Below are 22499 nucleotides of genomic sequence, written 5' to 3' on the forward strand. Positions count from 1 at the left end.
TTTCCAAGACACCCGAGGCAACTGATGGTTGCTGCTTCACATATGGATGAGGGAAGGGCATCATTCCACATTTTGTCGGTGATACAGGGGTTCCGGAGAGAATGATCAGCACAGCCTTGAAATGTCAGTTTCCTGCAACTCCTTGGGGAGTGCAATAGAGTTTTATTTGTTCTTTTTTTCAAAAAAAAAATATTCCTTTTATAACACGAATAAAAAACACAGACAGAAAAGACAAACAATATGAACAAATTCTTGTCCTTATTTTTCCATATTTTGTCCATATCCTTATTTTTCTAAACATTGTTAAGTTGCCTTCCCCAAGTCCCACCTATCTGATTTTCAGTTTACTTCATCTTTATCAGTTTACATATATCATAATTTCTAACCATCTTTTTTTATCATACTTAAAGTAACTTCACATTTTATCACTTACAAATAATACTATTTTAAAATACCCTATCTTCTACTTCTAACCCTACAGCCTATATCCACTTCCAAAGCTATTCTAAGGTTTACATATTAACATTTTTTCAAATATTCCTTAAACTTCTTCCAGTCTTCTTCCACCGTCTCTTCTCTCTGGTCTTGGAGTCTCCCAGTCCATTCTGCAAGTTCCATATAGTCCATCATCTTCATCTGCCAAGTTTTATTTGTTCTTAATGAATAATGTTTTCTAGTATAGAGATAGCCCCTTGGTAATGTTAGTTCAATCCCTTGGTTTTAAAAGTCTTGCCCACAGATCTTCTGCTTCATACAGTGGTACCTCGCAAGATGAATGCCTCGTAAGACGAAAAACTCGCAAAACGAAAGAGTTTTTCGTTTTTTGAGTTGCTTCGCAAGACGGATTTCCCTATGGGCTTGCTTTGCAAGATGAAAACGTCTTGCAAGTTTGTTTCCTTTGTCTTGCAAGTTTGTTTCCTTTTTCTTAAAACCGTGCATTCACTTCGAGGAGCAACTCATAGCACGCGGTGTGGTAGCGTTTTTTGAGGTTTTTGAAGACTTTGGTGATTTTCAAAGTTTTTCCAAAGTCCGTGCTTCGCAAGACGAAAAAATCGCAAGACGAAAAAACTCGCGGAACGAATTAATTTCGTCTTGCGAGGCACCACTGTATTAGATTAATCGGCTTGAATTCTGCACTTATATCAAGATCATACTTCAGATTTCTCAGAGTGGTTTATACAGGGATCCCAACTGGGCAGTGATCAGACGTAGTTCTGCTTGGTTTTAGTATAAAATGCAGCTGTGTGCATGCAGAGTTAGTCTCACCAAGCAAAACACAACCGTCAGGCCATTAATGGTGGCTTACCAGGTTCTTGACCAGGCATCCCCAAACTCTGCCCTCCAGCAGTTTTGGGACTACAGTTCCCATCATCCCTGACAACTGGTCCTGTTAGCTAGGGATGATGGGACTTATAGTCCCCAAACAGCTGAAGGACCAAGTTTGGGGATGCCTGTTCTTGACAAAACTCTTTGCTGCCCACTGGGGACAGCAAAAATAGTGAAGGTTGGGTTGACAGCTGGCCATACAGTGGTACCTCGGGTTAAGAACTTAATTTGTTCTGGAGGTCCATTCTTAACCTGAAACTGTTCTTAACCAGAAGTACCACTTTAGCTAATGGGGCCTCCTGCTGCCGCTGCGCGATTTCTGTTCTCATCCTGAAGCAAAGTTCTTAACCTAAGGTACTATTTCTGGGTTAGCGGAGTTCGTAACCTAAAGCGTCAGTAACCCGAGATACCACTGTATATGGTTGATGGACTGAGTTTGAATTGGTGGGCCTTGAGCTATGCAAGCATGACGTGATACCAACAAGTGAACTTTGAACATATTGCTCATCATTTTTACATATTTACATTTCATTTTTGATATATAGCCCTATTTTTTTCTCTTTTAGGGAATACTGGGAACACATTCAAGATTGAGCCAGTTCTAGGCATCATCACGGTGCTGAAGGAACCAGACCTGACCACCATGAACCAGTTTGTTCTGTCAGTCAAAGTGACCGACCAGGGCTCTCCACCGCTGTCAGCCACAGCCATTGTCCGCATATCTGTGACCATGTCAGACAATTCCCACCCGAAGTTCACGCACAAGGAATGGCAAGCTGAAGTGAATGAAAATGTTGACTTTGGAACTTCAGTTATCTTGGTCTCGGCAATCAGCCAGTCCACGCTAGTTTATGAGGTTAAGGAGGGCAACACCAACGGAGCCTTTGCTATAAACCCCTACTCCGGGGTCATCACTACTCAAAAGCCCCTTGATTATGAACGCACTTCCTCATACCAGCTCACCGTACAAGCCACAAACATGGCCGGGATGGCATCCAATGCCACTGTGAACATCCAGATCATTGATGAAAATGACAACCCACCAGTCTTCCTCTTCTCAAAATACCTGGGCAGCATCAGTGAGGCTGCACCTATCAATAGCATTGTTCGAAGCTTAGGGAACAATCCACTTGTGATACGAGCCACAGATGCAGACAGTAATCAGAACGCTTTGCTTGTCTACCAGATTGTTGAGTCCACTGCAAAGAACTATTTCACCGTAGACTCCAGTACAGGTGCAATTAGGACTATTGCTGACTTAGATCATGAAACCATTGCACATTTCCATTTTCACGTCCACGTTCGAGACAGTGGAAATCCACAGCTTACTGCTGAAAATCCAGCTGAAGTCACCATTGATGTAACAGATGTCAATGATAACCCTCCAGTTTTCAGCCAGGCCATGTTTGAGACCATCTTGCTCCTACCAACATACGTTGGAGTTGAGGTTCTTAAACTCAGGGCTGCGGACCCAGATTCAGAAGTCCCACCTGAAATGACCTACAGCCTGATTGAAGGCAGCACAGAGCATTTCCTCATCGATTCTGTTTCCGGGGTGCTGACTATAAAAAACAACAGCCTCTCCAAAGATCATTACATGCTCATAGCAAAAGTATCCGATGGGAAGTTCTATAGCACTTCCGTAGTGACCATAATGGTCAAAGAAGCCATGGACAGTGGCCTGCATTTCACACAAAGCCTTTACTCCACATCCATCTCAGAAAACAGCACCAATATCACAAAAGTAGCAGTGGTCAACGCTGTTGGAAACCGCCTTAACGAGCCCTTGAAGTACAGCATATTAAACCCGGGGAACAAATTCAAGATCAAATCCACTCTGGGTGTCATTCAAACTACTGGCATTCCATTTGACAGAGAGGAACAGGAATTTTACGAGCTGGTGGTAGAGGCTAGTCGCGAGCTGGATCACCTGCGGGTAGCCAGGGTGGTTGTCAGAGTTCACATTGAAGACATCAATGACAATGCTCCGGTGTTTGTTGGGCTCCCATACTATGCCGCTGTACAAGTTGAGGCTGATCCCGGCACCCTGATATACCGAGTCACGGCAATTGATAAAGATAAGGATGCAAATGGCGACGTATCATACCTGCTGAAGGAGGACTATGGGCACTTTGAAATTGACAGGCACACTGGCAGCGTCACATTAAAAGCAGCCTTTAATTCTGACTTATCTAACATCGAGTATCTAATTATCGTCATTGCCAAAGATGGAGGCAATCCATCACTGTCTGCATCTGTAGAACTGCCCATTACGATAGTTAACAAAGCAATGCCCGTTTTCAACAAGCCTTTCTATACGGCCTCTGTAAACGAAGACATTGAAATGCACACCCCAATTCTGAGCATCAACGCAACCAGCCCAGAAGGTCAAGGAATCATTTACATCATTGTAGACGGTGATCCCTATAATCAGTTCAACATTGATTTTGACACCGGAGTCCTCAATGTCATCAGTCCATTAGACTATGAAGTAAACCCCATTTTCAAATTGACAGTGAGAGCCAGCGATGCTCTCACTGGTGCCCGAGCTGAAGTAACGGTGGACTTAATTATCAACGATGTCAATGACAACGCTCCGGTTTTCGACCACTTTGCATATAATGCCACTTTATCTGAAGCGTCTCTGATTGGGACACCTGTTTTGCAGGTTGTTGCTACGGATGCGGATTCTGAGAACAACAAAATTGTTCAGTATCAGATAGTCCAGGACAACTTCAACAGCACAGATTACTTTCACATCGATGGCACGAGTGGCTTGATCCTAACAGCCCGCTTGCTGGACCACGAGTTGATGCAGCAATGCAGTCTGAAAGTGCGGGCAACGGATAACGGATTCCCACCCCTGAGCAGCGAAGTTCTAGTCAGCATCTTCGTAACAGACATGAATGACAACCCTCCCGTTTTTAACCAATTGATATATGAATCGTACGTCAGTGAGCTAGCTCCTCGGGGTCATTTTGTGACTTGCGTCCAAGCTTCTGATGCAGACAGCTCTGATTATGACCGGTTGGAGTACAGCATCTTGTCTGGAAATGACCGTACAAGTTTCGTGATGGACAGTAAAAGTGGGATCATCTCTCTGTCAAACCATCGGAAGCAGAGGATGGAGTCAATGTACAGCCTGAATGTCTCTGTCTCCGATGGTTTGTTCACAAGCACAGCCCAGGTCCATATCCGGATTCTCGGAGCGAACTTGTACAGTCCTGTCTTCACACAGAGTATTTACGTGGCAGAGGTTAGAGAAAACGCCTCTCCTGGGACCAAGGTAATCCATGTGAAAGCAACGGATGGAGACTCAGGCATATATGGGCAAATAAGCTATTCAATCATAAACGACTTTGCCAAGGATCGTTTTTTGATTGATAACAACGGACAGATCATCACAACTGAGAAACTTGATCGGGAGATCCCTTTGGAAGGTGACATCACCATCTTCCTGAGAGCCCTCGATGGAGGAGGGAGAACCACATTCTGTACCGTGCGAGTCATAGTGGTGGACGAGAATGACAATGCTCCCCAGTTCATGACAGTTGAATACAGGGCAAGCGTCAAAGCAGATGTTGGAAAGGGTCATTTGGTCACCCAGGTCCAAGCAGTTGATCCAGATGATGGTGCAAACGCGAGGATTGCCTACTCGTTGTACAGCGAGGCCTCGGTTTCTGTGGCAGATCTGCTGGAAATTGACCCTGACAATGGGTGGATGGTAACCAAGGGCAACTTCAACCAGCTTAAAAACACAGTGCTCTCCTTCTTTGTCAAAGCAGTTGATGGCGGCATTCCTGTGAAGCATTCGCTTATCCCTGTGTACATTCACGTTTTGCCTCCAGAAACCATCTTGCCTTCTTTTTCTCAACCCCAATATTCCTTTACGCTCTCGGAAGACACTGTAATAGGTAGTACCGTTGATGTTCTGCATGTTTTGCCTAACCAGGGTGCCACCTATAGCACAGTTAATGGTGAATTGCCAGGGAACAACAAGGATGGAGTGTTTATTATAGAGCAGGACACCGGCATCATAAAACTTGATAAGAGACTGGACCACGAGACAACTCCTGCCTTTCACTTTAAGGTTGCTGCAACTATACAGCTAGATAAAGTGGATGTTGTGTTAACAGTGGATGTGGACATTAAGATTTTGGACGTCAATGACAACAAACCCATGTTTGAGGCAGCCAGCTATGAAGCCATCATAATGGAAGGAATGCCCATAGGAACCAAACTTATCCAGGTTAAGGCCATTGATGCAGATTGGGGGGCAAACGGTCAAGTCACATACTCTCTCTCAGCAGAATCGGATGCTGACACAATCACAGAGGTGTTCACCATTGACAGCAACAGTGGCTGGATCAGCACCTTGAAAGACTTGGACCATGAGAAGAACCCCACCTTTGCCTTCACTGTAGTGTCTTCCGACCTGGGAGAAGCCCTATCCCTCTCATCAACCGCCTTGATCTCCGTCACGGTGACAGACATCAATGATAACGCTCCAGTGTTTGAGCATGAGCTATACAGGGGGTCCGTGAAGGAGAGCGACTCACCAGGTGAAGTTGTGGCTGTCCTCAGCACTTGGGATGAGGATACATCTGATGTCAACCGCCAAGTTAGCTATCACATTACAGGTAATGGGCCTCTCGGGTTGGAGGGCTAAAGGTGGGGAGAGTTTGAACTCAGTGGCAAAGCACAGGTGTTCAGTCCACGACTTTTCTGCTTAAAAAGCATCTTGTAGAGCAGAACTAGGAAATACCTATCTTTGCTTGAGACGTTGGAGGTCTGTCACCATTCAGAATAGACAGCATTATGGAAAGTGGAACAGCAGTTTGCCATAGTACAAGGCAGCTTCATATGTTCATCTCGAACCTGTTTTGGTTTTTTTGTTTTTTAATAATATTTATTAAAGTTTTTTAAACAATAAACAAAAAACATACATAATAACATAGTCTTTTCAAATTTCCACATTTCATTCTCCTCTTTGGACTTCCTCACATCTCTTGTTCCTGCATTCTGAACTCACAAATTTTGCTAGCAAATTATTTACTTGTTTCCATTCATATCATATAATTATCCAATATTAAATCTCAAATTTTAGAATTTAAATCACACTTTTGAGATCTTAATTTGAAATATTGTTTATCCAAAATTTGTCTTTTCTTTCAATTACATTCAAATTTATATTCCTTATTACTAATTTGTTGGAGCCGTGTTATTACAAATCTTACATCTTTCTTAGCATTCATACAATTTACAATGTTTTTGTAGATAATCCTTAAATTTCTTCCAGTCCTCCTCCACCAGTTCCTCTCCCAGGTCTCGGATTCTGCCAGTCATCTCAGCCAGTTCCATATAATCCATCAGTTGCATCTGCCATTCTTCCAGCGTGGGCAAATCTTGAGTTTTCCAGCATTTAGCAATGAGTATCCTTGCTGCTGTTGTGGCATACATAAAAAAAGTTCGATCCTTCTTTTGCACACTCTGGCCGACAATGCCTAAAAGAACCTGTTTTGATCCCTGGCACAAAGAACCAATCATAGAACCAAAAAATTGTAGAGTTGCAAGGGACCCCAAGGATAATCTATTCCAGCCCCCTGAAATACAGGAATCTCAACTAAAGTATCCAAGACAGATGGCTGTCCAAACTCTGCTTAAAAACCTCCAGCGGAAAGAGTAATGTGTGTAGGTCTGGGTGCCAGAAATTGCTGAGAACTTAACATGTCGCAACGCAGATCCACACAAACCATTTTTAGGGTTACAGATTTTTAGGGTATTATTCTCTTTAGGGTATTATTCTCTTGCTTGGTTCAGCCCTAAGTGCATAAAAACAGGGGAAAGCATAATTTGTATTGGGCCTTTTTAATTTAACCAACTCACACTTCACACTGTGCTGCCGTTTAGCAGCCTCTTTATATAACCCCCTTAAGATTTATGTTATCAGCATGGAAAGGATTGTAGCATTGTGCATCAGCCAGAGAAAATGAGCAACATTTGTTTTTCAGAGTAGGCAGAGGGGGTAGGCATTGGGTGGGTGGGAGAGTTTTGTGCATTCATAACTGTCTTATTTTACTTAATTAAAAAGCATCCTTTCCATTCCTAGATAGCAAACTTCAATAGAAACATTCATTTTTAAAGGCATTAAGTAGCCATAGAAAAGAAAGAAGTGATGGTTCCCATATATAAAAACCAATAAATAAACTATGGCTTGGGCTTCTTTGACCTTTTTTAAAGGTTGGAACCACAAATAACTGTTGGGGCATCTTGCTATTAGCCCAATTACTTTCTTCCCATTGTGCTGAGGGATTGTCTTAAGGATGTTGTTTTTCATATTTTCATTCAGTGCAAGCACTTTGTGGCCTAGCATAGTAGAATTCAACCCACTAGCCATTTGCTGCGGCTTGCTGTTGCTTTTTGCAGCCAAAGCTCCCATCATCCTCGCCCTATATCACTTAATGGCAAAATAGAATTCTAAGCAGATTACAAGTTAAAGCCATATAATTTGGCCCTGACAGCCGTGAGTAAGTGAAGCTGCCTTACACTGGAGCAGATTATTGGTCCATCTAACCCAGTATTGTCTCCTCTGACTGTCATTAGTTCTCTGAGGTTTTGTGGGCAGGGAGCTTTCCTCTTCCTGAAATCCCATTTTCACTGGAGACGCCAGGCGTTGAATTTGAGACCTTCTGCACCCAGCCATGTGTTCTGTCGCCAAACTGAATTCAGCCCATTGAGCCAGCCACCGTGCCTCAAACAATAATCTTATCTCACAGGCTTTCTGTGAAGGTAAAAACAAAAATGACTGACCGCCTTGAGCATTTATGGGCAGCTGTAGGGACTGAGTTGAATTTCTTAAGAGAATATTCCACGTGCTTATGGGAATGACCATTGGGTAGTGTGGGCCCATGATTGTGGAATAGCTTCACATCTTGCATGAGATGGCAGCAGATAAGCAGGGGCTGCCGGGGTTGTGTTTGCCGTCCGCTCAAACAAGATGTATCCGAACATGAATGTGACCGTACAACTTAGAAGCAGAGAAAAATGATGAAGCTTTCCAGGACGGGTGGAAATGTTACTATCCCACTAAAACATCTGCTTGTACTCGTTAAGCAGGTACCATTTCATGCCAAGTAAGAGCCATGTTGTGTGCATTTAAATGCCAACCCATAATGAGGCTCCTTAAGCCCCTTCTGCTGTGGTAATAGAGATACCGGTGTGTGTGTGTGTGTGCTATGCTCCAGTCCTGTGCACACTTATTCATGTGTAAGGTCCACACATTACAGTTGCTGTAGGAGATACCAGTTTCACACATTAGCAAATTACGATAGTTAGTCCCAAATGCATCTGAGTACTCTTTGTTCCCCGGTGTTCGGAGATACGTGTAAAGCCAGTTTTAGGAATACAGTCTCTCTTTCATGTTTACATCATCCCGATCTAACTTACTGCAAAGAGGAATTTGTGCCACGCTGAGGTTTCCCTTAAATATCAAAATAAACAGAGAGCTGCCCTAAGTCCCCCGGTCCATGCAGAGGATTAGATTTCAAGTCTCATTTTAATAGAGGAGCCCACAGTTTGGGGGGCTGAGTCTCCAGTTCTCATTGCTATCAGTGAATTCCAATTTTAAAACTCTTGTCTCCCAAAGTGCATCAACAGGCATGAAGCACCGATCGGCATGGATTTGTGACGGTGGATGTTCAAAGTATTGCCGCCTTCAAGGGATTTAATTCATTCCTGACTATCTCCCCCAACACCCCCCCCCCAAAGGAAAGTGAAACGTTATTTGGTGTGAAAGTAAAATCTTCCACACTCATAAATCTCTCTATATTTATGTATTATCATCACCGCACAATTAACTTTTAATTTTCAGACAAGAGATAAGGGAGAGTCACACTGTGGCCAAAGCACAGAATTGCCAGTTAGATGCATATGAAGGAAGGAAGGGTGCTTTGGAAATGGAAGCACATTCCCTAAGAACTCATAGCGAGGTTCCTGCTGCATATCCAGCAGAAAGAAGCCGTATCTGTGAAGCACAACTTGTTCAGAAGACCTGGGTGAATGGAAAGGTATATCACCTGGCACCAATGGCATCAAAAAGACCATAAAGATGGGGCCAAGTGAGCCTCTCTCTTCACAGCTGTGGTGCCACTGCTGAAAAGGCCCTGTTCTAACTCACAACAGGGCCTCGGATTTTAAGCTTTAGATAGATTTCTATGAAGTGTTATCCTCCATAGCACAAATATTTACACATGAGGGAGGGAACAGTAAGCAATGAGGTCAAAGGAAAATGCAATTTGAGTGGTGATGATGATGATGATTACAATTTGTATACCACCCTTCATCTGAAGATCACAGGGCAGTTCACAACATAAAAATAAAAAATGAGAACACAAAATTCATAATAATAAAAAATAACCCCCTCTCCCACAAACACATTTAAAAGGACATAGAATGTTAATCAGCCGATTCAATTAGAGCTTGAATGTGTGCAAAAATAAGCACAGTGACCCGTGACAACAGCAGTAATGAGTGTTTTCACTATGACACAGCTAGCCCTCCGGAAACTGTGGTGTTAAGTCACCAGTTCCAGTGCACAGCACAAGACAATTACAGATTAACCCGTTTTGGTTAACTTTCCTGTAGCCAGTGCATCCTGCTGGATTTGTGTGCATCATTGTGGGTGCGCCTGGGTACGTGCACAACCTTATAAGGAAGCCTGTGAACCATGTTGTGGACATGAGAAGCCAGGAGCTACCTTCGTGATCTGACCCAGTCAGAGAAATAAATAGCTGCCCTCTGGGTGTGTGTACAACCCAGTTCCTACCAGCCTTTATCCACAAGGGTGCGGATCTACTACGTACATAAACACTTGGAGGAATTTGACATTGTGATCTTCTTCCTTGTGACTATGGGTTGAAGCTGGATGCCTTCACATGACATACTCAAGACCTGTCCAATAGCAGCTTGGCAAACATTGCTCATGAATTTTCGGAAGATCATAGAGCAGCAGTAGTTTATGGGCTTATCCACATTTACGTTTTGGCCTGCTCTTTCCAGGCCAAGTGTCTTGAGTGTTGTTGTTTTTTTGCCCTGAGCTTTCCCTGCAGAAAGCAGCTCTTTAAAGCTGATTCAGAGCAAACGTCAATTCAGGTTTTCAGTGGATTGACGTTTGCTTTCATTGAGCTTTGTGGAGTGGGTTTTCATGGGGGAAATTCAAAAGCAAAAGAAAAGGGTGCTTGGACACAGAGCTTTAAATTGTGGACTGTGCCTGGAAAGAGCGGAGGAAATTTAAGCGCAGATAAGCCCTGTATCTTGTGGATCATACTCATACTTAACAATCTGCTGCCGATTTTTACCCTTGATTTACAGTTGACTTGAATTCATCAGATTAACTGTAACCAAGCTATGGTTTCCTTCTTCAGACCAGACCAATGTGAACTCAAGCCTAAGATCTGCTAGTACAGAAGGAGTGTAAATAGGAACACAGGAAGCTCCCTCGTACAGAGTCAGACCATCAGTCCAACTAGATTAGGATTTACTACAGTAGGAAATCAAGCCCATATCAGGAGAGACTGGCAACTCTCCCAGGCACCCGGCTTGATCTCCTGTTGACCTCCCTGGCTGCATTCCCCAGCAAGATCCAGGCTAGGTCGCAATAGGCGATCCTTCTCAGCGTGAGAAGAACACACCCCTCTTTCCTGCCCCCTGGCAGGGGAAAGAGATAGACAGAAACGTATTTACATGCCTTTATTTCTGTCTTTGCAGCATTACAAAAAACATGACTGCTCTCTTCAAACTCCAGCAGTCTAGTGACAAACACTTCCTGCACTTCCTGGACAGGAATAAACAGAAGAGCTCATATTACACTCTGAGCCAATTCTGGTGCTTCGCACTGTGAATTGACTGTCCCTCTGTTTCCCACGGACAGTCCCAACATTCCCATTATGTTTTGCTTTCAAGCTAGCAGTTTGCAGCTGCATTGCTTCTATATCGTAACAGCTTCCTTGTACAGAGTCAGACCATCAGTCCAACTAGATTAGGATTTACTACAGTAGGGCTGTAGTCCTTCCAAATGTTGCTCAGCTACAGTTCTCATCATCTTTGACTATTGGCCCTGCTGGCTGGGGCTGATGGGAGCCAGCATCCAGCAACATCTAGAGAGCCTCAGGTTCCCCACCGCGGTGTACAAGAACACGTAACAGCTTTGCTGGGTTGCAGACATGGCCCTTTCCAAGATCTACCATATTTTTCGCTCTATAAGACGCACCAGACCACAAGACGCACCTAGTTTTTGGAGGAGGAAAACAAGAAAAAAAATATTCTGAATCTCAGAAGCCAGAACAGCAAGAGGGATCGCACCGCAGTGAAAGCTGCAATCCCTCTTGCTGTTCTGGCTTCTGGGATAGCTGCGCAGACTGCATTCGCTCCATAAAACGCACACACATTTCCCCTTACCTTTTAGGAGGGAAAAAGTGAGTCTTATAGAGCAAAAAATACGGTATGTAGAAATTTCAGGGATTGAGCCTGCATCCTTCTGTGTGTTAAAACATATGCTCTACAGCTGAGCTACATCTTTTCCCCCCAGTCACCGTTGTGTCATTTATTGAGATACAAATTCTAGAAAATGAATATCATGGGCATTTCGCTCCATTTGTTTCCGAGTATATTCAGCAATTTTGGTGGCACTGTGGATTTTTAAAGGTTTAACTTAACACTTGAAGGTTTTTAGAAATTATTTCCACCGGTAGCCCTGCCCCGAAGTGAGCTCACTCTGCAAGCTGGAACATTCCACTGGGATCAGTTCAAGTGTTTGGCTTTCCTTTGCCAACGCCATTCTGTCACTCCGAGGCTCGAAAGGCTGGTCTGTAAATACAATCATGCACGAACCATTTACTTCACGAAGTCTCCGCAAACAAGCGGATCACTGAACCCAGAGGTGAGGGAGAGGGGATAATTAATGTGAACAGTGTTTGTTGCGCTCTGAGCAGTCTTTTAGATCTGCCCTCAAAGGGAAGGCAGTGGTTACCTGCAAGATGTGGACAATCCATCTTGAGCTAGAAATGTAAAATCATACGGACGTCTGCTCTGCTCTCAAGAGATCTCAGCACTTTTTGGAAGAATGCTTTCATTCACTTCAGCATTTTGCTGTAGGCTTCCCTCTGTCTGAGTAACAAACTACTCCCGCGGTTAGTAGGTGATCCACAGTTCCTGAGCTCCTTGATGCTAATGATCTGTAAATCATCATTTTGCCATTATTGGAATTAATAATGGGCCAAATTATTACAATATTGCAACGTCTGTAGAATTGTGTTTTCACACTCTCCACCCACCATGTGTGTCCTAAGAGGCTTGGACATGCGCTGCCTCAGACATTTCAGTCAGTATAATGCCCAGGACACAGGAAAAGGAAAACAGTTCTATCTGTATCTGAAGAAGTGTGTGTGCACACGAAAGCTCATGCCAATAACAAACTTAGTTGGTCTCTAAGGTGCTACTAAGGGACGCGGGTGGCACTGTGGGTTAAACCACAGAGCCTAGGACTTGCCGATCAGAAGGTTGGCGGTTCAAGTCCCCGCGACGGGGTGAGCTCCCGTTGCTTGGTCCCTGCTCCTGCTAGCCTAGCAGTTCGAAAGCACCTCAAAGTGCAAGTAGATAAATAGGTACCACTCTGGCAGGAAGGTAAACGGCATTTCCATGCACTGCTCTGGTTTGCCAGAAGCGGCTTAGTCATGCCAGCCACATGACCCAGAAGCTGTACGCCGGCTCCCTCGGCCAATAAAGCAAGATGAGCGCCACAACCCCAGAGTCAGTCATGACTGGACCTAATGGTCAGGGGTCCCTTTACCTTTACCTTACGGTGCTACTGGAAGGAATTTTTTAATTTAGTTCTACCTGAGAATGAGCACTATTCAACCAAGATGCTGATTCTAGCCAATTCAGACACGAAGAAGAAGAAAGTATGAGGGGATGGAGAAGAAATTCTATTCAGTTCACATTTAAAGGAGAATGTACCTCGTTCGTACTTTCCATGCACAGCAGCTTTTCATGATTTTGGACAGGTCCCTCTCAACTCCACCTGGAGACACTGGAATCATAGACTTGTAGAGTTGGAAGGGACCACAGGGGTCATCTAGTTCAGCCCCCTGCAGCACAGGAATCTTTTTGCCCAAAGGGGCTCGAACTCACAACCCTGAGGTTTAGAGTCTCATGCTCTACCGGCTGAGTTATCCCAGGCAAAAGCATGCTGGCATCGGTAGAGATTGAGCCTTCGACCTTTCGTGTGCTCAGGAGATGAGCTATGGCCCGTCTTCAGCCTTTTTTATATATTTATAATTTAGACGGTATTCAGTTTTAAGTTAGCACTCACAGCAAGAATTCATGCGATCACACAGTCTCTGCCTCTTAAACTTACTTTGCATGTGGCTCGCCAAAATGTGCTTGAAAGATTTCATTTCTGATCTGCATATTCCCTTTCATCTCGCTGAGCTCTGAAGTATGCTTTGCAACATTTGCTGAGGAGGGAAGGTTTGGATGGGGATGTTATTCAACCATGTAGTAAACAAAAACAAACGAGAGAGAAAAGTGCATATTTTTCTTGTCTCGAGGCCTTTGGGGAAAGTTGGGGTGGTGGGGGGTTTTTTTGGGAGCAAACGCTTAGATGTTGTGATGCCCAAGCAGAATGTAGGAAGAAAAACTGCGGGTGGATTTTAAAAATTAGCCATTAACATTTGCAGCCAGGAGCCTTCGGTTGAAAAAAATCTACAATGAAAAATGAATTAATTAGAGCGCCCTTAAGATGCTGAACCTGCCTTAAATATGTTGATGGGGAGAGCTAATTAATCACTACAGAAGGAGGTCTGCAGGAAAGCATACATAGAACTTTGCGGGGGGTGGGGAGGAAATATATCTCTGTACTTCCCCCGCTCCCTTTAATCCCAAGAATATTTAAACTATTGTACTGTTAAGGCTCATTTATTTGTGTTACATCTTTGTCAAGTGTGATTCAGAAGTTCAGGGAGAACCTTTTAGGAAATCTTAGCCCCAGCAATAGCAATTAGGTGAAATGAAAATTAAGGTACAAGAAATTTGAGGTGGAATTAGGAAATAATTTTATTGTGTTTTAATTAAAATATATAAGAATTGGTGTACAATATTTGGAATTTGAAAACATGATAAATTGAAAGATACAATAAGTTATGAAATAAGATGACAAATTGCTGAAGTTTGTATTAGGTCTGGAGGATGTGGGGAAGTCCAGTAGATTTGATAAAAGGATTACGGGGGGAAAAAAAAAAAGAAAACCTGCAGAGGGGGCATAGAAGGGACCTGAGAGCCTCAGATATTAGAACACCCGATTGATGGACAGGATACAATGGTGTAAGGACTGACATTATCCGAAACCAGGAAGAAGGGACATTGGATAAAATCAGAATGAGAATTTCCTTTTTATAAATCATTTTATTTTTGGAATTAGTGTAATACTAATGAAATACTAAAATGTGCTGGAAAGGAATTAATTGGCTTTAGCAGAAAGGTTTGAAGGAGTTAAGTTTAAATATGGTTTAAATTTTGAAATTTTAATGTTTTGAAGGTAAGATAAGGTTAAAGAAATTAATGGTAAATTGAACTGTAAAATTTTTAAATGTTATTGATGTTGAAATGAAACGAAGCGGTTCTAGTAATAAGGTAAAATAAGAACTTGCAAGATTGGATTGATATTAGATGAAAATCTGAAGTTACAACATATGAGGATAAACAATTAAGGGTAAATTAAGAGGGTATGAATTTGCTGAACTAATTTTTAAATGGAATACAAAAAAGGGAGGTGAGAGGAAGTCAGGAAAATAAGTAAATGAATGGTAAGAACTTGAAAAGAGGGATTTTTATTTTTTATTTTTATTTTTTATATCAAATTTTGGTTTTTGTATTTTTCTTGTGTTTCTTTTTTTTCTGGTTACTGTTCTGTAACTTTTTTCTTGTTAAAATTTAATAAAATATCATTAAAAAAAAAAAAACAGAAGTTCAGGGACAGACCATGGTACACATCAGAATGCTGGGGGAGTGTTGCTTGGCTGAATACAGCCACCTGGTAGGAAAGCTCACTACACATGGATGCGCTGATATCTGTTTCATGCATGAGAAAGAACCACAGGCCAATGGGAGAGCGTCTGCTTTACATGCCGAAGGTCCCAGGTTCGAATCCTGGCATTTCCAGGTAGGGCTGAGAAACGGCTCCATCAGAAACCTTGGAAATCTGCTGCTGTGGGGTTCAATTAATTAAGGGGTCTGACTTAGTGCAAGCCATTTATTTGTTTATTTTGCATTCTCCGCACCAATTTTAAAAGGAACATGCTATTCCATATAGGCCAGGTCTACATAACATGTGACCTACCAGGCCACATAGAAGTGTGGAGTTGGAATGGACCCTGAGGGTCAACGAGTCCAACCCCCTGCAATGCAGGAATCTCAGCAAAAGCATCCATGGCAGATGGCCATCCAGCCTTTGCTAAAAAACCTCCAAGGAGGGAGAGCCCACAACCTCCCGAGGGAGACCATCCCACTGTCAAACAGCTCTCACTGTCAGAAAGATCTTCCTGATGTTTAGTCAGAATCTCATTCTTGTAATTTGAAGTCAGGCAGGATGGTGTCAGCTAAAGGCATCCAGACTGCTGCCTTATTCAAGGTGTATTCCACAACATGTTCTTCGGAGAATAGTAGTAGTAGTAATAAGAATAAGAATTTATTATTTGTACCCCGCCCATCTGGCTGGGCTTCCCCAGCCACTCTGGGCGGCTTCCAACAAAGATTAAAAATACATTAAAATGTCACACATTAAAAACTTCCCTGAACAGGGCTGCCTTCAGATGTCTTCTAAATGTTAGGTAGATGTTTATCTCTTTGACATCTGATGGGAGGGCGTTCCACAGGGCAGGTGCCACTACCGAGAAGGCCCTCTGTGGTTCACTGTAACCTCACTTCTCACATAGCAGACCTTGTCGAACAGCTCTTACAATGTTTGCCACCCCCACCATTGTCGCTGCTGTTGTGCAGTCCTGGGCAGTCAACAAATTACTGGTGCTTTATCGGGCTCCTAGGGGACTTCCGTAAATGGCTGTGGCACCATGTTTGCTTCACAAGGTGAGCAGGACCAGCGAGACTGCATCCCTGTTGTAACAAGATCTGACCTGATTTCCTGGTGCCTTGCGCTGGGAGTAAGCTCCATTGAACTCAGTGGAATGGAGCAGACAGTGCTTGTACTGTTGATAACAGAGGTCTCCCTTGCCCAGTGCACTGTCTCCGAGTATGGCTGGCCAGGTGCCCCAGGGAAATTCATGAGTAAGGAATAGCCATGTTGAAGGTGATTACTGCACGGAACAAACTGGCAAATGTAACATTTTAAGCGGAAACATAAATAACCGCTGGAAACGTTAATGGCCATCCACCAGGACTGTTTTGGCAATGCTTTTAATTCCCTGTATCCTCTAGTGTGTGAAATGGTCTTATTTTCCTCTTGGAGGATATCTGGGGACAAGCATTCTGACTTGATTTAGTTGCCATGCGGTGTAATGATGCAGAAAAATAATATCGCCGGGTTCGGTGTCACAGTTTCAGCGTAATAGAAAGCTGATTGGCTTCATCCCTTCTCCTGGCTGCCTTTTCCTCTTGTATAAATTCGATCTAATTGCCGGCCTTATCTTAAGCTGCTCCTTAAACGACCCCTCGTTAGGTCTACTTAAGGCACATGTGTCTTTGTGTGTTCTGCAGACTACAAAACACACACACACACACACGCAACAAAAATTGTAATGAAAATAGAAACAACACTGCGGTGTGATAAAAGCTTTCATTAGACGATTCCTTAATGGAAACCTGCTGCACTCCCTTGATTGCATAATCAAGAGCTAATGAAATTGTCTTGGTAACAAGAGTGAGGGGGTTGTAATACATCCTCTCTTGAGACTGAAGTGGAAAGACAGTCGTGCTGTCGTGAAGAGGAGGCTATTGATTGTTCACAGTTTGAGTCTGATTGCCCTTAATGCAAGCTAAACAACAGGATGATCTCAAAACTTTGTTATTATTGTTTCCTTGAAAGTTCCCACTTTTGACTTGTGGGAGATACAAGCACCACGTGCAGCTTTTGGAGTAGTCGCAGAAGACAGAGGACCACAGTTAGCCAAATAGTTATCAGGAGGCTAAAGCAAAGCTGACCACCTGTACTGTTTTGCTGGTGTCAGCGCTGGAAAGATTTTGTGAAATTGGGAGGGTTGAGTGCAGTTGAGGAAGCGAGTGAAATAAAACCAAAGTCAGCTCCTTCTCTTGATCAAAAGCCATTCATGGTTGGAACGCATCTCCAAGATTTCACTTTTTGTGAGACTTCCCACAAACAGGGGAACAATATAAGGTAAAGGGACCCCTGACCATTAGGTCCAGTCGTGGCCGACTCTGGGGTTGCGATGCTCATCTCACTTTATTGGCCAAGGGAGCCGGCGTACAGCTTCTGGGTCCTGTGGCCAGCATGACTAAGCCGCTTCTGGTGAACCAGGGCAGTGCACGGAAATGCCATTTACCTTCCTGCCATAGCGGTACCTATTTATCTACTTGCACTTTGACGTGCTTTCAAACTGCTAGGTTGGCAGGAGCAGGGACCGAGCAACGGGAGCTCACCCCGTCGCGGGGATTCGAACCGCCGACCTTCTGATCGGCTAGCCCTAGGCTCTGTGGTTTAACCCACAGCGCCACCCGCGTCCCTGGGGAACACTATATGTGGCTCTAATAATGGTTATTGTCTCTTTCCACAGGAGGAAATCCCAAAGGGAAGTTTGCCCTTGGCATGGTTCAGAATGAATGGAAGGTTTATGTCAAGAGACCATTAGATCGGGAAGAACAGGATGTCTACCTTCTGAATATTACAGCGACTGATGGACTGTTTGTAACACAGAGTGCTGTGGAAGTGATTGTCACAGATGTTAATGACAACAGCCCTGTCTGCGATCAGGTCGGTTGGCAACACATATTTTTTCAACAAAATTTAAAATAGAGTGTTGTTGTCTAGGTTTATATATCACACCTTCCCATTGGCAAATTTAAATTGGCCAGTGAAATGTCTGGACAAAGTTAAAACAATGCAGTACAAAATCGTACCAGATAAGGAGCACCACAAAGACCAGGGATGTATATAGGTGCTTTTCCATATGTTGACTACAACTCAGACAGACATCATTTTATTTGGGTGTCACCTTTCCAGAGCTAAAACCAAGCTCAAGGCGGCTTACAACATGACAGCATTTACATAATTACAAATGTAACAAAAGTAGTCATAAACGATAAATAAAGTATGCCAAAAAGTTCGACCATATTGAACAATTTCCATATGAATCATAAAATCTAAAAATAAAGATAAAGTGGTACCTTGGTAGTTGAGCAGCTATGGTCCCGAACAAATCGGCTCCTGAACGCCACAAACCCGGAAGTGAGTGTTCCGGTTTGTGGAAGCTGAATATCCGACATGACTTCTGCAGCTTCCGATTGAGTGCAGGAAGCTCCTGCAGCCAATCGGAAGCCGTGTCTTGGTTTTTGAACCGTTTTGGGAGTTGAACAGAATCCTGGAACGGATTAAATTTGAGAACCAAGGTACAACTGTACACAAATTAGTATGCCCCCTCAACAACAAAAAACCCTAAACAATACCAGTAGCAGCCTCTACTTTTGTAGCTGGAGTCAGTCCAGGACCCACCCTCCCAGGCCAGGTGAAAAAAATGCCTGCAAAACAGGGAATAGGTCTTCTAGGACTCACAGCCAAGGTGGTCTTCTATCATCCCTGAGTATCCACTTAATTTATACTGGAAAGCTTGGGTTTGTATTTTCTGTACCTTGTTTTTTTGTTTTTTTTTTTTTTGCGAGTCCAGTGCTGAGATGTCCATGAGATAATGAGAAATTGGAAATCTGAAGCTGTCATTGGCCCACCTAGCTCAGTATTGTTTACACGGGCTGGCAGCTCCCTGGCATCTCTGGCAGGGGACATTCCCAGCCCTACCTGGAGATGCCGGGAATTGAACCTGGAACCTTCAGTGTGTAAAACAGATACTGTGCTGCTGAGCTATGGCCCCTCATTGCGCAAAAGCCATCTCTTTTCTAAAACCATATATACAGTTTCGTTCACAACAGCAATCACATTCTGTCGTTTTGGGTTTTGATCCTCAGGTCACATATATGGCATTGTTTCCCGAGGACATTCCACCCAACAGAGTCATCCTTAAAATGGGTGCCAAAGACGCGGACATTGGATCCAACGGGGAAATTCGTTACTCGCTGTACGGCCCCGGGAACAACAAGTTTTTCTTGGAGCCAGAAAGTGGTAAGATGAAAATAGTCTTCACTGCTGGTTTAATGTTGGAATGATGGCTGTCTTTGCATGGTCCGCATGTCACACTGAGGAGTTTAATGCTAGATTACTGCTGAGCCATAGAAATGTGCACTGCAGATTCTCATAAAAGAAGTTGTGTAAATTGTTCTGGAAGAGGGTGTGGTTACGTCTGTCTACCTTGAAGAAGGAGTAGAAGAAAATCGTTGGGACTGATGCTGCTTTGAAAGGTAAGGCAGTATCCCTTTGTTAAATGTCTGGCGAAGAGAAACAGAAGGAAGGACTGCTGGGTTGGGCTGCAATTTATCCCCCCCCCCGGGGGGGGGGAGGCACAACTGGTCTGATTGGCCAGCCGAGCCCTCCCCCAGGAGGAGGCCCACCCAAAAGCCCACCGGACTGGCCAGTCACTGGTAGGCAGACAGCCAGACCCCTGTCCCCCTCACCAGATTGCTGCAAGGCCTCAAAACCGCCCACCATCAAGGTAAGAGGACTTGTTAAATAGAATTAAAATGGGGGTGACCATAAGAGCAGAGCTTTCCAAACTGTGTGTCGTGCGAACGCACACTGTGCTCTTCCTGGGGCTGGAAAAGGGTTAGTTTAAACTCCGGTTTGCTAGTAAAACTGAATTACTGTGTCATGAAATGATGCATGTCTAAAAAGTGTGCCAGCAGCATGAAAAGTTTGGGAAGCTCTGCGTTAGAGGGAACAATGGGAACAGGAAAAATAACAGCTCACTCCCCATTGAAAAGACAGAGTGAACAGTACAGAGGCAAGGTAGCTTACAGCTTATTGTACTAAGTGATGCTTGAAAAGCTAGATATTCCTAGTGGTGGAGTAGAGCTATCATCAACTCCTTGATTTTTTTACCTAGATCTGAGGAGTCTGTTTCCCTGCAGATCGATATCATGTAAGCCTGTCACGAGACAATAAAAAAGAACCAGTCCAGCATCCTTTTCCCCATAGTGACCAACCAGATGCCTCTAGGAAGCCCATGTGCAACAGAACATAAAGGCAGTAGCCCTCTCCCATTGTTGTTCCTCCCCAGCAACCAATGCTATGCCTCCGAATATGGAGGATGAACACAGATATCCTGATGCACAGTAGCAGCAGTCAGAGCCCTATACGGATGGAGCCACAGAGACCTACTATGCCCGGCTTCAAACAAGGAAGGTGAAGGAGCCGTTACACTTTCTATTGCTCTGTGAAAATCTCCCACACACCAACACAACCTGCTGCTGTCTTTTGATGAAGCGGGAGCTTCTCAATTGCTGAGGCAGCTTCATTTGCTTGCTCAGGGGGGATTTGTATAAGCAGGCAAGGACCTCTTGCTTTGAAGAGACAGCCATAAGGGCTGCGGATGAGAGGTTTGTGTGAGGCATGGATGTGAGGCCTTCCTTTTTCCTCTCCCAAGGGCAGGGGAGAAGAAAGGAGCCACTGGTCCCACTGCTGCTGCCCCACATGGCCTGTTGAGGACCTGATAACAGGGAAGGCAGAGAAATTCAGTACAGTTTGCACTCAAAGGAAACCTACAGGATTCACACTTTCCTAAAAAAGAAGACACAGGCTGAAGCACAAACAGCCTTCAAAACTCGAACTTATCCAGATGTTGCAATGTGATTCTGCAGCTAGGTGATATATACAAAGTGCATTTATTTTTTAAAAAATGAATGTACTGGTGAATATAGCATAAAAATGCATTGCAGCGAGGAAAATTGGTTTGCAAAAAATGTACATACTAGGGGAAATTGCATAGAAAAAAGTGTGTATTAGGATAAATATACACTAAAATCCTTATTAATTTTCATGAGGACTTTTTTTCTTAATTCAAACAGATGTGGAAATGTGGCGAACTGAACTTAAGACGGGGAAAACGAGAAAACCTAAATTGACAGATCCAGCCATCCTTAAGTGTCAGACAGATCCCAACAGTGGTGGGCAGGAGGGAACATAGGAAGCTGCCTTATGCTGAATCGGGCTATTGGTCCATCTCAGGATGGGCTCTCCTAGTGGGGCAGGAACTGCAGCAATAGCCTCCCAGCAGCTGAGCCTCTGCCGCTTACTGGGAGGAGCAAGGTAGCAGCAGGGTTGGGGCTGTGCAGATACACCGGTGAGTCACAGTAGCTTCCTCAATTAGTGAAAGGTTCTGTTGGACCTAGAAAGAAACAAAGCTTGGCTCCAGATTTGAGCCCCCACCTCCAAAGTTGGTTTCTCCAATTGACACCAAGTGACAATATGTTAATTTGTGGCCCCCTCCATGATGTGTGTCTCTCCCAAACCACAGGCTTACCTACTTGAAAGGTTTGGGTCTGGGAAACTGCCCCCCATTTCAATTTCCTGTGCTACACTGGGAGCTTCAGGGCATGCTGGGAAAATTGTAATGACCAGCAGCTTCTCAGACCAAAGCATGGGCACAGTGGGAGAGCCAAAGCAACGCCAGCAGCTACCCACAGTTGCTAGGTGCTGGCATGCAGCAGAAAGCATTGCTTTTCCCATGGATCAGGAAGAATATCTGCTTACGTTCAACGAAGTTGCAGTCAGATGGAGTTGCTGGCTAATGGTAACATAGCACAGATACTGAAAGCAGAAAGCTCCAGTAAGTTTGGTGCTTTGCCATATCCCATGCAGTGAGAAAGACATGAGGAAGGCAAGGGTTATGTGCTGTGATAGTAAAGAAGCTGTGATGCCACTTCAAAAGCACAGAGACCTCCATGGTTAATTAATTATACCATCAGCAGGTGCAAGGAGTTTGTGCTATCAAAAAAAAGGCAATAGCATTTTGTGAGTATAACACCGAAACTGAAGGATGTACAGG

General features: G+C 43.9%; 1 protein-coding gene across 1 annotated transcript in view; it reads left to right on the forward strand.

Annotated features, from left to right (window-relative positions):
* Positions 1-22499, forward strand: part of FAT3 (FAT atypical cadherin 3) — a 450350-nt gene that overhangs the window by 357416 nt on the left and 70435 nt on the right. Inside the window, 3 exon segments of the mRNA XM_081860894.1 lie at positions 1893-5966; positions 18126-18322; positions 19528-19681. Of these exon segments, the coding sequence (XP_081717020.1) occupies positions 1893-5966; positions 18126-18322; positions 19528-19681 (4425 nt within the window).

Source organism: Podarcis erhardii (assembly GCF_964252035.2).
Source record: "Podarcis erhardii genome assembly, chromosome: 4".
Taxonomy (NCBI): Eukaryota; Metazoa; Chordata; class Lepidosauria; order Squamata; family Lacertidae; genus Podarcis; species Podarcis erhardii.